The sequence below is a fragment of the Fistularia commersonii genome, chromosome 9 (genome assembly GCF_037954325.1).
Source record: "Fistularia commersonii isolate RoL2024-O1a breed Wild chromosome 9, RoL_Fcom_v1.0, whole genome shotgun sequence".
NCBI lineage: Eukaryota > Metazoa > Chordata > Actinopteri > Syngnathiformes > Fistulariidae > Fistularia > Fistularia commersonii.
Genome location: NC_141292.1, coordinates 7,064,989 through 7,079,929, shown reverse-complemented (window position 1 = coordinate 7,079,929; position 14,941 = coordinate 7,064,989). Strand labels below are relative to the sequence as shown.

General features: G+C 36.3%; 2 protein-coding genes across 2 annotated transcripts; both read left to right on the top strand.

Annotated features, from left to right (window-relative positions):
• The first annotated feature begins 54 nt into the window (after positions 1-54).
• On the top strand, positions 55-4,791 carry ptcd2 (pentatricopeptide repeat domain 2). Its single transcript, XM_086152218.1, has 10 exons — positions 55-191; positions 982-1,074; positions 1,282-1,411; positions 1,543-1,660; positions 1,767-1,845; positions 2,204-2,295; positions 2,539-2,652; positions 2,748-2,822; positions 2,913-3,026; positions 3,997-4,791. Exons 1-10 carry the CDS (start codon positions 80-82, stop codon positions 4,213-4,215), a joined length of 1,146 nt encoding a protein of 381 aa, XP_086008344.1. The 5' UTR covers positions 55-79; the 3' UTR covers positions 4,216-4,791.
• A 102-nt stretch (positions 4,792-4,893) lies between these two features.
• On the top strand, positions 4,894-12,066 carry cacfd1 (calcium channel flower domain containing 1). Its single transcript, XM_086152219.1, has 5 exons — positions 4,894-5,553; positions 7,032-7,104; positions 8,097-8,222; positions 8,419-8,526; positions 9,464-12,066. The coding sequence occupies exons 1-5, from the start codon at positions 5,445-5,447 to the stop codon at positions 9,540-9,542; spliced, it is 495 nt and encodes a 164-aa protein (XP_086008345.1). The 5' UTR covers positions 4,894-5,444; the 3' UTR covers positions 9,543-12,066.
• The last annotated feature ends 2,875 nt before the right edge of the window (positions 12,067-14,941 follow it).

Genomic DNA, 14,941 nt, shown 5'->3' with positions numbered 1-14,941 from the left:
GAATTGTCGTTTAAACTATACAATTGATATTATCAGTGTATCACCTTCGTGTTTCTCGCTATTGGTAGAGTCGGTGACCATGATGGCGCTGAGGAGACTTAGTAAATATTGTCGCTCTGTTTTACATGACCCTTACAAAGGAATATTTTATGGCGCTTTGCAGACAGGCTGGATTGAACGTTGCGTCGGAGGTATAGTGATCCAAAGTAACTGATAAGTTTTCATTCAGTAACCCTGATACATATAATGAACTTGCCAAAAATCTGAGCTAAATTAGCGTCCAGCACATAACCTTCCACTCCTCTCGGCTTTTCCCTTCAGGGGTCGCCACAGCTAATCAACCTTCTTCATCTAACCCTATTCTCTGTATCCTCCTCTCTCACAGCAACAATCTTCATATCCTCTCTCACTACGTCCACAAATCTACTCTTTGGTCTTCCTTTAGACCTCATACCTGGCAGCTCTTTCACCAGCATCCGTCTACCAATGTATTCACTTTCCCTCCTCTGTACATGACCGAACCATCTCAGCCTGGCTTCTCTGACCTTTCCTCCAAAACATCTAACATGCGCTGTTCCTCTGATAGACTCATTCCCGATCCTATCCTGGTCACTCCCAAAGAGAACCATAGCATCTTCATCTCTGCAACCTCTAGCTCTGTCTGCTGTCTTTTCATCATCAGCACATAATTAAATTAAGCTAAAGCGTTAAATTTTTAGTAAGAGAGAATGGAATTGTCTGACTTGTTTTATTGCTTGCAGCTTCACAGAATTATGTGCACTGGGACAAATCACTGATGTTGTTCTACAAGATTACAGTTCCCAAAACGAAAGTTGCTTCAGAGAGCAATCTTTTTGGAAGTGCAGCTCACTTTTGTTAATTTTTGATGAAGATTTACTGTACTGTTAGTCTCTCTGTACTGTAAATAAAACAAATCAAATTCACATATAGCTGACAACGTTTTTTTCCCCTTCTCTGTAGCAAAAAGGCATTTGTTGTCCGATGACGTAATTAAATTACAAGACTTTCAGCAAAGGAAACTGGCTGTTGCACACCATATCACTGGATCCAAAGGTGAAATTCATCTGATTGACAGTCTATGTTATTTGGTTTGAAACCCAAAGTAGATTTTTAATAAATGCTTGAAAAGTGCTTTTAAAATGTCTGGTAATTTGTGGTAAATTTTCTAGTATTTCTGGTCAATTTTCAGGTAACTCATTGCTTTTCGGTAGTTGATATGGTATGACAATTGATGTTATAAGTTGTTTTTATCTTTTACAGGAAATTTTGTTGAGGTGTTCAGACTGAAACTGCAGAGAAATGACCTGGTACTACGAGATGAGTTGAAGCTTCTTCTTCACTTATGCCAATCTGCAGATGATATGCTGATAGCTAGAGATGCTATCTATAGGTATTCTAATTTGTTATTGATAGATTTGTTTACATTGTTTAACTTGATATCCTAACCAGTTGAAACAACAAAGCAAAATGTCCCCGCGAAACACTGAATTGTTTTTTGTTTTTGTCTTTTTTTCTCAAAAGGTATCATGCAGAGAACCATAACCTTGCGTATGGAGAGTTCAAGTTTGGTCCCCTCTTCATGAGACTGTGTTATGAGCTTGGTCTAGAAGACATGGCTGCTGCTGTACTCACTGACAAGGTAAAATCACATTAAGCAGAGATGAACATTTGCAGTGATCCACAAAGTCAATGAACTTATTATAAATTATGTTTTCATGACAATTTTCTTTTCTTCATTTGTACAGAAAATGAAAGGATTCTTCAACGATACCACCTCATTCAACATTGCTATAGACATGTTATTCATTAAAGGCTGTCATGAAGGTAAGTGACAATGAGGGCCCTAGTTTTGTGTTAATTCTCAGCTAATTGGCTGATAATTTAGAGTCCATTTCATAATGCATCAGAGCTTTTAAAGGTAATTCTTTTGCAAGTTACTTTTGAAAATATTGCATGATCATATTAATGTCAGTTTTATTCACTCAATGAACAAAGTGATAATACTGGCACAACAAAAAAAGAAAATAATTTGGAGGCTGACAATCATGCTATGTGTCCCAGTTTTCGTTTACAATAAAAGATAAAATTACAATCCAACAGGGAGATGTTAATTGGTGTATATTAATATGTTGTCCCACAGGAGAAGAAAGTACCTAATGTAGTCATCTTTAATGTATTGCAGATGCTCTAGAGTTACTTAGAACCATGAGGACTCAAGGTGTACCATTTAACAAGGATACATTGATTTTAGCATCTGGCACCTGCTATAAACTGGTAATTATCAACCTTTCCCTCCATTTCTATTGACTATCCACATCTTCTTGCATATTGGTAAAAGACAAGTAAATATCTATGCGTTGGTGGCAGTTATATCAGAATTGTGGTTTTGATGATTACCATTAAAGAAAAGAAAAAAACATGAGATACAGATGAGATATGGGCTGGTTCCGTAATTCAATATGAATATGTTATGGGTGTAATTTTTCACCGACTTTTTATCTGTTTGACATTGTTAAGAATACAGCGGATTCGTACAGGATTTGCACTGCACTATTAGAGGAGGCTCAGACCAAGGGACAAGTGGTCCCCAGGCATGCTTACTGCTTTGCTGTTGCATTAGCTCTTCGACAGGTCAGTTTTTGATTATTTTGCTAAGTTGCTGGCTAAATATCCAGAAAACACTAATTAAACGTAATGTAATGTTTTTGCTCTTTTTAACCCTTCAGAATGACACTGAAAAAGCTAAGTTGTTGTTTTCACAAATCATGAATACAGATGGCAGACTGTGTCAAAATCTGAAAGTAAGTATATTTCATACAACAGGATAGTATATGTCATCCATTCTCTCTGAATTTATTTTCTGTTTGTTTTGTTTTTGCATTTGTGCGTAGGTTTTAATACTGGTAATGTCAGGAGCCTCAGTGGATGCCATTTCCATCCTGTCTGCAGCCATATCAAGCAAAAGCCCATTATTTGTGAAGAGGCTTGAATTTTCACAGGAGTTGGTGAGTTGAAACATCTCACAGCATGTTCTTCGTCATTGTAGATTCTGTTCTATGGTCAGGTCACCTTGTAATTTTTTTTTCAAATATAAATGTGTATCAGTTATATTCAAAATCAGTAAATGATAGGATACAATTTGTCAATACAAAAAGGATATTTTTTTTCTAACTACAGAATGACTGATTTTCTGAGTCGGTAGTAGTATTTTACTGTAAATCTTACCATTTTAATTAATGGGCTTCGTCCTTGGAACTGGGCTGTCGTCCTTCGAATTGAACATTCCTGGTTCGGTTCCCGGTTCCTCCTAGCCTGTCAAAGTGTTGTTGAGCAAGACACTGAACCCCCCAATTGCTGTAAGGCGCTGTTCCTGAGCTGCTCTCTGCTCACGGTGCATCCATGATGGGTTAAATGCAGCGGTCAAATTTTTGTGACGTTGTGCTCTATGTATAATTGAATGTGACAATAAAGGCATTTCTTCTTATTATTATTATTTAGGTCGCATTCAAATCTTGAAAGAGACAAGCTAGTTCAACATGCCATACTGTTGAATAGTCTGTGAAAGCAAGCTGTACAAGACATCAGTTTAGTCCAAGGAAAGGATCGATGAATGGATTGATTGATGGCTCGTCTTTGATTTTGTTTTGGGAAGTTATGAATGTGTGTGAGTAAGTTTAGAACAAACTTTTTAGATATTTTACCTCTAAAGTTTTCCTATTGGTCAAATTATATGCTTGCACTATGATATGGGCTATGGATATATTCTGGTAAAATATACTGTATATCAATGTATTAATTTTGTTGTACATATTTAAATATAAACTGATATTGATCACCAAAGCTGAAACTATCCTGAAAAGATATCCTGCACCAATAGTTTTGCATCTCGGACATATTTCCCTGAAGTGCAAACTAAACCTCTGATGAACGAGAATGATATGCGTACTCATGGGTCTCTTACAATCTCCTTTCCAGATTGATTTGCTGTGCTTGCAGACAGAGTGTGGACCACACATGATGAAGGTGAAGCAGCTAGCGTCTCAGCTACAGAGAGATGGTCATGTGACCCAGCAGACCCTCGATGACATGCTTTGCTACACACCCTCAGGAAAGAGGAAACTATTGCCAATATCGGAGAGGAGGACCAGTAGAAGGACACTAAAACCTCTCCAATCCAATCTGCTGTCAGAGTGAGAAAGCTTTACTTCACCTCCATAGCAGTTGTCAAATGAAGCTAAAGGACAATGGCAGGATTTATACCTGTGTATTAGTTGGCCCCTCAAAGTTAGTTGCAATAGACCAGTTTATTTTGTTGCGCTAACTTCAACAAAGCTGTGTCAAGAGAATTTGAGAAAGACTCCTCTCATTCATCTCTGTCAAGTGGTCCCCAATCGGCCTTGGATGCAGATGGTGTGTATTAGTGTTTGTTAATTATCAAGATGTTATTCAATTAAAGATAAAGAGCATTTAATAAATCATGTAATTAGCTGGGATGTTGTTTTCTCACCATGTAGTTTCATTTCAGTCATTATTTACAGCTCCTTAAAAAAATTATTGAGACACAGATTGATTAACACTGAAGAATAGACCATATCTGTGGTTTATTTTTTCAGTGGTTCTTGAAGATACTGTATTTTTTTATTTACTAAATTCTTGTCAATCTTCTTGTCTTGATAACTGATTTTGATTCTTAAATTTAGTCATCCATAACCTGGATGACTTAGAACCTCCACAGACATTATTTACTGAAGGTATTGTAAGATAAAGCATTTGTGGATAAAGAGTTGTTTTCGCTATTATTATTCACGGCGGGGTGGTGGTGGTGGTGAATTATTGTCAAATATGAATATTTAACAAGTTATATACGTATTTCCAGGATACCAAAATTCAAACTGCACGTATTTTAATTTTCTCCGGACACATCACGATGCCCTACTGAAATTTTTGACATATTTAAAACGGAACACTGTGTAAACAGATCGCTATGACGCAGTAGAATTTCCTCCCACAATGCACCACTTACGTAGGAAGAGTTAGGGAGGAGGACAACAACGGAGCATTCCCCCCAAATTACCGTGTGTCTGTGTTTTACTATTTTATGTGTTTTTGGATTTCGAAATATTTTTCCCGCGGCAGTTTGGCCGAGGATGAACGCAACGGTAACTGTGACTCTTCCTGGCAGCTGTGGTGGCTCTTGCTAGCATCAGCTAGTGGATTAGCTGGCGGAGCGGCTGTTGGCATCATCGAGCAGCTGGAGCCGGTGAAAAAAAGACAAAGGGAAGAAACGACGAAATATTTAAATATCAAGATCACAGAATTTTCGGACAAAAAGCGGACAAATACGGTTGTTAATTCGCTAAGACCACCCAGCTTAGCTTTCAGTAGTTTTGAGACCCTATCGCTAACTTTGCCATAAATACACAATGAGTTCCGAAGAGGCTGCAGCGTCCACCAAAGCCGCTCCGGATGATGATGGCATGACTTGGTGGTACCGATGGCTCTGCAAGATCTCTGGAGTTTTGGGAGGAATATGTAAGTATTCGGCGTAGGCCATTTCCCCTGTGTTGACGTGTAGACAAATATCGCCCAGATACTGCCACGCACACTGAGTGAATTCAGTAGAGTGCATCTGTTTACAAAGTCGATTTACTGAACTTTGTGCTGTTTTCTGCACCCAAGGGCCAGAATCCTACATCCGACTACAGCTGTGAATAAGTCAGAGGACGATAGAAGAGTAATTAAAGCTAAACATCTGCCAAGCTTTGGAACATGTTTTATTATATACCTCACGTTGCGATTGTTCTGCCAAGCTACACCCAGCCTGCACGGCTGCCTTTTGTCTCCCCACTGCCGCACCTTCAGCCACCCTCAGGCTTCATCATGCAATAAAAGTTTGGTACTACAATATTATCCATGTTACCCAACCATCTCAGGTGGTCTGTACTTTGAAATACTTCGAAACATTTTTTTTCTTTTAATGCTGGCCTTGCAGTTTTCAACAAGCAGTGCATCCATGCCGTTTTTCCGTCGCCTTCACAGTGACACCAGAGTACCAGTGACTGTATCACATGAACCACCTGCATTCTCAATGAGCTCTTTATTATTAAGGAGGTCTGGCAGGAGCAGGTCATAAACCACACAAATAGACTTTACCTGTCTTCTTCATGTGTCTCATACAGAAACATTTGTCAAGAATACAATTTTTGAGCTTTGAAGAAAATGGGTTAAAACTGTGAGAACGTGTGGAAAATTTGGTCAAACTTTTCAAAAGTTTGTTTTGAACCAACCCAATATCCAAGACCTTATCAAGGTCAACAAAATGTTACATTTTGATTAATTGATAATTAGATATTTGCTAGGGTCAACTGGATTTCAATGTCTGCATGATTTTTCTTTTTCCACATTTGATTGGCATTCCTTTTGTAAAATTTGCCGTCTGTGCAACTGTTTCTCCCAGTCTTTTACATAGTGGAATGAATATTATGATGTCAAAATTTTAATACAGCAAACTCATCACCAATTTATCAATAATGGACTTTTAAACTCACACTTACAGGTGTCTGTAAAAATCTTGTTTTGGGTTAAGTATTAGAGCTTATAAGATATTGGCATAACATATTGTCCCTCATCATCCATGTTCTTCTAAAATATCAGCAGTGGTTACTGCAAAATAACAACTTATGATGACCAGTGCCTTCTGACAGTGTAAACAAAAACTATTATGGATAAAAGAAAGTAATGTACTTGCCAACTTGGAGCTTCTGTATTGGATTGTAGGATTTTAGAAGTGTTGAATGACTGTACATTTCATAGACTAGTCTTGAAGTTGATTTTTTGTCTGTCCTATCTTACCAATGCTAATTGTACTTCTTTAGATCTCATTTCAGCTTCCAACAATTTCCATAAGTTTAAGTGTACTGCTCACATTCTGTATATAAAATTGTATTAGTCATTGTTCATACAATCAACTTTTTGTCTTTTGGTTAATAATCTTTTTTTCCTCTATACAGCCTGTGCCATGGCAGGGGTATGGAACTGTGTGACTGTGAACCCTCTGAATATTGCTGCAGGAGTGTGGATGGTGTAAGTCATAGCTCCTTAACAATGTATTACTTTCTTTTACTTTCATATTTAAGTTCATCTAAAATTCATAGCAAGATATGGTACTTATCTGTAACTATTTTTAATATTCTAAGACCAATTTTAGGTAATATACTAAATGACTTCCTTATAATACCCAAAAATGATTTGGATCTTGCAAATCAAGATAGGATTTCAGGGCAGGTTATACCTGTATGTCAACATACCAAATACCCATTATACATAAATATATATAAGCACACACACACACACACACACACATATATTTGTATATGTGTATGTATATATGTATATATATATATATATATATATATATATATACATACATACATATATATGTTTATTTGTGTGTATATGTCTAATTTCTAAGGTGCTAATTAGATTTCACAAAGTGCCCTCAACTGACAAGAGAGGTTGTTCCTTTCATAGGCTAATCATTCTGCTTCCCTATTACCTGTTCAGTAACATTCCTCCAGCTTCCTGTGTGGATCTACAGGGACTGCTTGTCTTCATAGGCTCTGAAGACATTATTTTCATAGTTGTTAGCAAACAAACACATTGATTTCTTAGTTATATAACAAAAAGGTCCACATCCATCAGACAAGCTGAAAAAAATGCTAACTGAAGGATAGTTCAGCAGGAAATAAAATAATACTGAAAAAATTTCAGCACATTTTGAAGTCTTGAACATGTCAGAGTAGTGTCAAAAGATATGGAGATTTCTCTAATATGAGATTAAAGAATTGTTGTGAAAAATATCTGCATCCTATTGGTTAATTTTGAGATTTATATTCGTTATGAGAAGACCAATGGCAACAATTCAGCAAAAACCTGTTGTTTTTTTACATGATTTCCATACCCAAGCTTATATCATCATGCATATTATTTATGGAAATGCTATCTGCAGCCAGAGATGTACGTGGCGTAGAAGCTAACAAAACAATTAACTGATTTTCTTGTGTCCTTCTGTACAGGTTGAATTCCTTTGTGCTGTTCCTCTGTGAAGTCCCATTCTGCTGCCAATTCATAGAGTTTGCAAATGCAGTTGCAGCCCGTGCAGACAAATTGCGGCCATGGCAGAAAGCTTTCTTCTACTGTGGGTGAGAGAACTGACAAATTCATTGGAGATGTACCTTACTGCTTGAAAAATTCAGTTTAAATTTGTTAGTTTCAAATAGTTAAAAACATCCAAGCACTTAGGGTGTGTTTATTTTGTCTAAAGCATGTGCTTCATATGATTTATTGACTTTCGGTTTGTCTCTTGTTGGCTCTGCTGGTCGTTTTTTATTTTTTCAGGATGGCTCTTTTTCCCGTATTCTTGAGTTTCTCCTTTACAACCTTGTTTGGAAATGCCATCGCCTTTGCTACAGGAGTCCTGTACGGCCTTGCATCTTTAGGCAAAAAGTAAGATATGTCTGACCTGCATTTCCAGTATCTGCATATAATATTCTTATTGAGGTGCATGCAAAAAGAACAGCTAAGTATGATTTATACTGTCTCTCTCCCTCTCTCTCTTAATTTAATCTCTTATGTTGTGTAATTATAACCCTAATTTCTCACGAGTTAGAATCCCCACATTTAATGGTGTGTTCTCACATTAAATTATGTCAATAATATGATAATATGATTGAACATCTGTATCCTAATTAATGCCTTTTTCTGAAAGTTAATATTGCACAATTTACACCATGTATTAATTGCTGACCATATAGTTTTCATGCACTCTGGAAGAGAATAATAATTCAGTCACCATATGAGAAATTAAAGAAAAGGTAACACATAGTGGACTATACATTTTTTTATTTGTAAAAAACAAAAATATTGTTAAAAAGCTATTACAATATCAAATTAGTTCATATGGATCAGTGTTAAGTTGTAAAGGAAAAAGGATGTTTGTTAATCTCAATGAACTGAAATCTATTTAAAAAGGTACAAAATGGAAACAAAGAAACCTCTTGTAAAATGTTTCTACAAAATTTTAATTTTTCTTTACAAAATTAGGTAGAAAATCATCAAGAAAGTGACTGCAAATAAGCAACGTATCAGTTGTAAATTTTAAAGAAAAATGAATAAGAAAGAAGGTTCTACAAAAGTTTTTCTAGGTAAATCTTCGGAAAAGCCTGCAAACCCTATTTTTCAGTCATAAAATGAGATTAACAGTTCTAACTTATAATGAGTGTCTTAATCCATTTTAATTAACATTTGACAAAGTGGCTCAGCTAATACTGCCATCCTCTCCTATTCCTATGTTTTTCTTTCTCTCTGCCAATCTCTCCCTCACTAACTTTTTATTCTCCCCCCTCTTCTGCGTTCTTCTATGTGTTTTCTTCCTGTCTGTCAGGGGAGATGCGGTGACTTATGCCAGACTGCAGCATCAAAAACAGGGCGATGAAGAGAGGATGACGGGAACAGCAGAGTAAGGTCTCTGCCTCAGCTTTTCTGTAGTTCTTAAAGGAAATTTCTCCATCCATCCTACCTCTTCCCTCCCACTCTCTTCCTCATCCCCTAGACCTGAGTTTATTTATTTAAAGTGGTGCAATCTTTGTTTCAGTCTGGTCTCCCTCAGTTGATTTCAGATTACCCGTGTGTGTGTTAACAACAGCCACAGATCAAATACTACTTTGGACACTATTTGCAGGACAACAAATAATCACAATAAAGCATCCACGGATTAGAGGAAGAGCATTTAATGGAACTACCACTCAGATTTATGGACTGTGTATGAACTTGGCACTCTGAATTTGAATAATGTAGACAGGTTCCCTGCTGCTACTATATGCAGTCAGACGTCCAGCAACCATGTTTCTTTTAGTGAAAGCTTTAAGTGTATTTATGTTCATCATGAAAAGTAAATCAAATGTCCAAATCACCTAATCCACTTCAGTTGTGGCAGGCATCTTGTGTTTACAAAGAAATGTTTATTTTTTTGTCCTTTTCGCATTGTTATCCCTCTGCAGCTACTTGCTAGTCCAAATATGAAACCTGCACCCTTATCAGAACACTGCTTGCAACTTGTCTGACAAGATGAAGTAGACACATCTATAAATTGAAATTAAACTAATGAGTAGCTTGTGCTAGTTGCTGAGTTGGCAGCGTTTTTCTCTTAACCTTAAGGTATCAAACTATTTGATCTAGAATTCAGTCCATTATTTTGTACCTTACCTCTAAAAGGAATCTATCAATGTTCATTCATATTTTCTATTTTTTTTTTTTTATGTTTCAAATACTTTTTGACTCCCATCGATGTTGGCTGCTGTTAGCCGTGCACCCATGTGTGCAGGTCAGATGTTTTAGCTCTCAAGCCCGAGTCAGTCAGGAAATCAAATGGACATAAATGTGATTGTAAAATGTACATATTTGGCCTCAGGTCATTGTCTTGGGCCCTGTTCGGACCTCCTGTTAACATGTGTCTAGTATGATCTGATCATATGTGATCAACTTGGAAGAAACAGCATCAGATATTGTGAGATAATAGTATCTCAGTCTACAGCTCCATAGTTAACCTTTGTAAAGACCTGAAGTACTGGGCTTCTCTTTACCCAGAAGATGCAGCTAAGCTATGTATTTTAGAATGGTGAAGAAAAACAGCATTTGATATTATTTAAAAACCTAAATTTAAATGGTTTAAATTGTACATGTAAAATCATTAATAGGAACTTATGACTTATTTGAAAAAAGCTTTTAAATGTGTAAATAAAAAGAAAATTAGTTTTATTTGAATTCTATGAAAAGTATTTAAATTTTTTTGTTTAAAAAGGTCATGCTCACATTGCTAGTGGTGGCCGCTTATAACTCAGTCCACCTCTGAATACGCCCTGTGCATCCTCAATGTGTTTTGGGGGCTGTTTCGCTTCAACTTTGTGTTTAAAAAGCTGAAGGCACATGGAAATGACTGGCCTGAACAGGGCCTTTGACCTCCAGGCTGGGTTCAGAGTCGGTGTCAGTGAAAGTGCACTTGATTTATACTGCTCAAACGCCACTCTTTGTGCTGCTACACTGAGTATCATTTTTTGCCTGGCAGGTTGGATTTCGTAGCAAATGTGATGTCAAAGCATTACAACATCTAAGCATGCACAACTCTGAACTGCTGCCAGGACAGATTTGTAACATTGGGCATTAAGTTTACAATTGGGCAGGAGAATGTATGTGTTGAATCAACCCAAAGATAAAAACTGTTCCTTTATTTTTGTTATCTCCAAACATAATTTTCATTGTTTATATTTGGTTATGTTTAATTAAACACCTGAAAAAAGCTAAGATGTGCTGTTACTCATAATCAACCAAGTTACATTCATAAAAATTATAAATTTACTTTTACTCCCATACTGTTAAAACATGTTGAGCATTGCTCAGAATATCTGATGTGTTAATTATCAGTGTAATTCATACAGCCCACCAAGACCAATTAATTTTTAATGAGGGGCAGTCTGTAATCCATAGTCATCTGAGCCACGTTTTGTCATTCAAATGAGATATGCAGTGGGCTGCTTGTATGGTTTGTGTTTGTGCTGTTTTATTGCCTTGCTCCTGTTGTGCTTTGGAAATTATTGTTTACATGTATCACCTACAGCGATTTCTATCTTAACTCTGTTTGTGGCTGCGGGGATTATTCATGTGTCACCTTCAGCTCTCAGGAACCGTATTTAAATGCACAGCATACAGTTGAAGCAGGAAAGGCACAGATTGTAGCAACAGGATAACTAGCTTGAGCATGAAACTACTGTATAATTTATTTGCCAGTGGAAAAGCTTTCGTGATATATTTTGAACATGCATAGTTGCTCTCACAAGTAATTCCATAGGTACACTACAGTTTTCACAAGGATATGTTAATGCTGCTTTCTTCATCCAAAACATTTTCCTGTAAGGGATTTGTGCGCCATGTGTGTATTGTGACATTAATTTTGATTTTATTCAACTAATAAAACAAACTTGGTATACTTGCTATCAGTCTGTTGGTATAAATGAGTTCAATATCTTGAATTGAGACTTGACCATCAATTCAAGCCAATACCTACAATCCTGTAATTCTAGGTTTTAACTTAGCTTGTTTTATGACTTAGAAAATGTAATACCGTTGCCCTAATTTGTAAGGCACTTTTTAATTGTAGTGGAAAGCAAGAAATATATTTCAGAAGATAATTTTTTTGGTGAAGTACCAATTTTATGAACATCTGTAATTTGAAAATTCAAACCTTCACTTTAGAAGAACTGTTTGAAAATCTAATGATATTCTCAATGATATACACAAATATAAAATATGTTCACATTTACATTGGTTAATACAAATGAATTGCCAAAAAAGAAAACAATAAAAAGCATGTTTGAATATTTTTGATCTGCCCCTTATTCTGGTTTTAACAGATAGTCATATGGATGAATGGTTTCTCTTGGTGCAAATGCCTTGTTATTAGAATAAGAAGTAATAACCAACAACGGTCATGAAAGCCATTGGCCATTTTAAAAACAATAGAACATTTTTGTTAAATTTTAGTCCCAAAATGTGTCTCGATAACATAAGCCACCCAAGCTCAGGTGACCTCCCTCCTCAGGTGATGAACACTGATGCAACCTGTTTTACATCAACAACGAGTTTAACAGTAGAGGTCAGCTATTCCTTCCAAGGAGCACAGTTCCGGATGAGAGAGCAAGTTTTTATCTTCCTTTTTCAAACAACTGCACCTGTCATATAAAGGATTCTCATATAAAGGTCTCTGTAGAGATTCATGGATCCTTTGCTTTGAAAACATGGAAAATCAAAAGGCTGATTGTTAGGTCCTCAGTGCTGGGAACTGCAATTTAGGGTTCAGATATCAATTTCAGAAGGAGGCACCTTTTTTTTTTTTCTTTTGCATATTTCGAGTCCTGTTTGTGTGTGTATGTGTGTGTGTGCTTTCTTACGAAAATTATTGTTTGTTCATGACAACACTGACTCTTTTGGTCATATCCAAAAAACCTGATAGTTTCAACATTCATGGGAAAATAAACACCAGGAAAGTATTGGGAAAAATCAGGCAGAAATCCTCTAATAATTATCAAAGCCTCAATTCATAAATATTACCCAGATTATTCCGGGACTGATTAATGTAGCTCATTACATAGACAAGTAAAACCATCAACAAGCAGTCAAAATGAAAGGCTTGGCCAAAATCTCAATATTCACATATCTCACATATCTCATGAGATACACATATCTCATCACTCTGCACAGTAACCTTTTTTTATTTCTCCAAGTTCAAAAACCTGTGAGTGTTCTATCCAGCCTGGGGCCAAAAATATCCACATCCCAAAGGACAAAAGTGAAATTCATTATTTCTCATTCACTGAACTCACATGCTAAATTGGGTATCGCTGATGTTGCATCAAATTTATTTCATTTACTGTATGTTTGTGAACTTGTGCTTGAGAACATATGAAAAATACTTCTTTAGTCACCTTGTCAGTTTCACTTAATTGCACTTATTTTAGCTAAAAAAAAAAACATTGAAATGCTCAAGTTAGTGTTAAAATGGAAAAAGTGTTGGATACCTGCATTCTTTAGGCCAGTTGACGCTTCTGGGTCTTTCAGTGATGATCAAAGAGAATCAGCCGCCAAAGGATTTTAAGCCGCAGGCTCCAAGGGGTTCTTTATGTGTCATTCTCGTCTCTGGGATCAAGGCTTCCTTTGGGTTTCCATTAACATTCACTCAGTAAGCCTTACCTCTTTAGCTATTAAAAGACCTGAAATGCATCCTTTGGAAACATACCTATATGTTCTCTTACCCTTTTCCAAAGTACTGTGAGTCATTTTAGATTTTTCTTCAATTTTGTGTGCATTTTACTGCTCAGCATCTGAGTCAGGTGATTTTTTTTCTGTTTAGTTGTCTGATATTTGACCTCACGTCATGTGGTTGAGATACATGGCACAATGAAAGAACATCTTTTACATTCTGTTATTAAGATAAACAAGTCTTTCCTCATCAGACATGTCCTGCTGGAGCATATTTAATCAGAGCTGATAGGAGGATAAAAGTGAGTTTTTATTTTAGAATTGAGAGCTAAAGGTTCCACATTTGCCACAAAAAGTAAGTTTGTTTTATGCAGTCTGCTCTGTGCTTTAGTCAACATTACATTTTATGTGTAGCCTCGTGATCTTAATATTAGAATTACACATATTAAGAAGTAATATGTTTTGCTAAAGTCAAGTTTTACATATGATCACATCTTGTAGAAGTCCTGAAAGATATGTTATGTGCTGTAATACTGGCGTTACCGTAATACTGTGTGAAAGTAATTGTTCCTGAAAGCATTTTATGTATTTATTCATTTGTTTATTTTATTTCTTAATTATGAGCATGAGGGGTGGGTAAAACAGAGGAACAGAGACTTCTGTTACAGCAGCATTCATTTAAATTTAAAACCACAACACAAACATTCCACAGTCTAAAGCGTTAGTCTTCAAGGCAATATTACATTTTTCTAGGCATAAACTAAAACCACATTGTTCATATTTTGCACTTTGTAAAAATATGGATATATTGTTTTTTATTTTCTTCTGGCTAATAATCTTTGACAATTTACCATAAGCACATCATTATTTCAAAACCGTAATGTGAGTCATAGACCTGCTGTCACTGCATGGAGGCTCTTTCTTTTACTCTTAACCCCTACCTTCAAAGGGGAATGTTTCAAATACATTCAATGGATCTTTTCCTTTCAAAGCAAAGCAAATATGGTTTTGAGCTGCTTTGGTAGCTTAATGCCTACCCTGCCCCCTGAAAAACAACCACCCGTTTCTTTTGATTTGATAGAAAGTCTGACAGAATAAAACTGTGTTAGTG

Excerpts from the sequence above, each read along its gene's own strand:
- cacfd1 (XM_086152219.1), top strand. The coding sequence starts at position 5,445 with ATGAGTTCCGAAGAGGCTGCAGCGTCCACCAAAGCCGCTCCGGATGAT. Across the intron at positions 5,554-7,031 it reads TGGAGTTTTGGGAGGAATAT|CCTGTGCCATGGCAGGGGTA; the intron begins GTAAGTATTCGG and ends TCCTCTATACAG. Across the intron at positions 8,527-9,463 it reads CTTGCATCTTTAGGCAAAAA|GGGAGATGCGGTGACTTATG; the intron begins GTAAGATATGTC and ends CCTGTCTGTCAG.
- ptcd2 (XM_086152218.1), top strand. The coding sequence starts at position 80 with ATGATGGCGCTGAGGAGACTTAGTAAATATTGTCGCTCTGTTTTACAT. Across the intron at positions 2,653-2,747 it reads TTGCATTAGCTCTTCGACAG|AATGACACTGAAAAAGCTAA; the intron begins GTCAGTTTTTGA and ends TTAACCCTTCAG. Across the intron at positions 2,823-2,912 it reads GACTGTGTCAAAATCTGAAA|GTTTTAATACTGGTAATGTC; the intron begins GTAAGTATATTT and ends ATTTGTGCGTAG.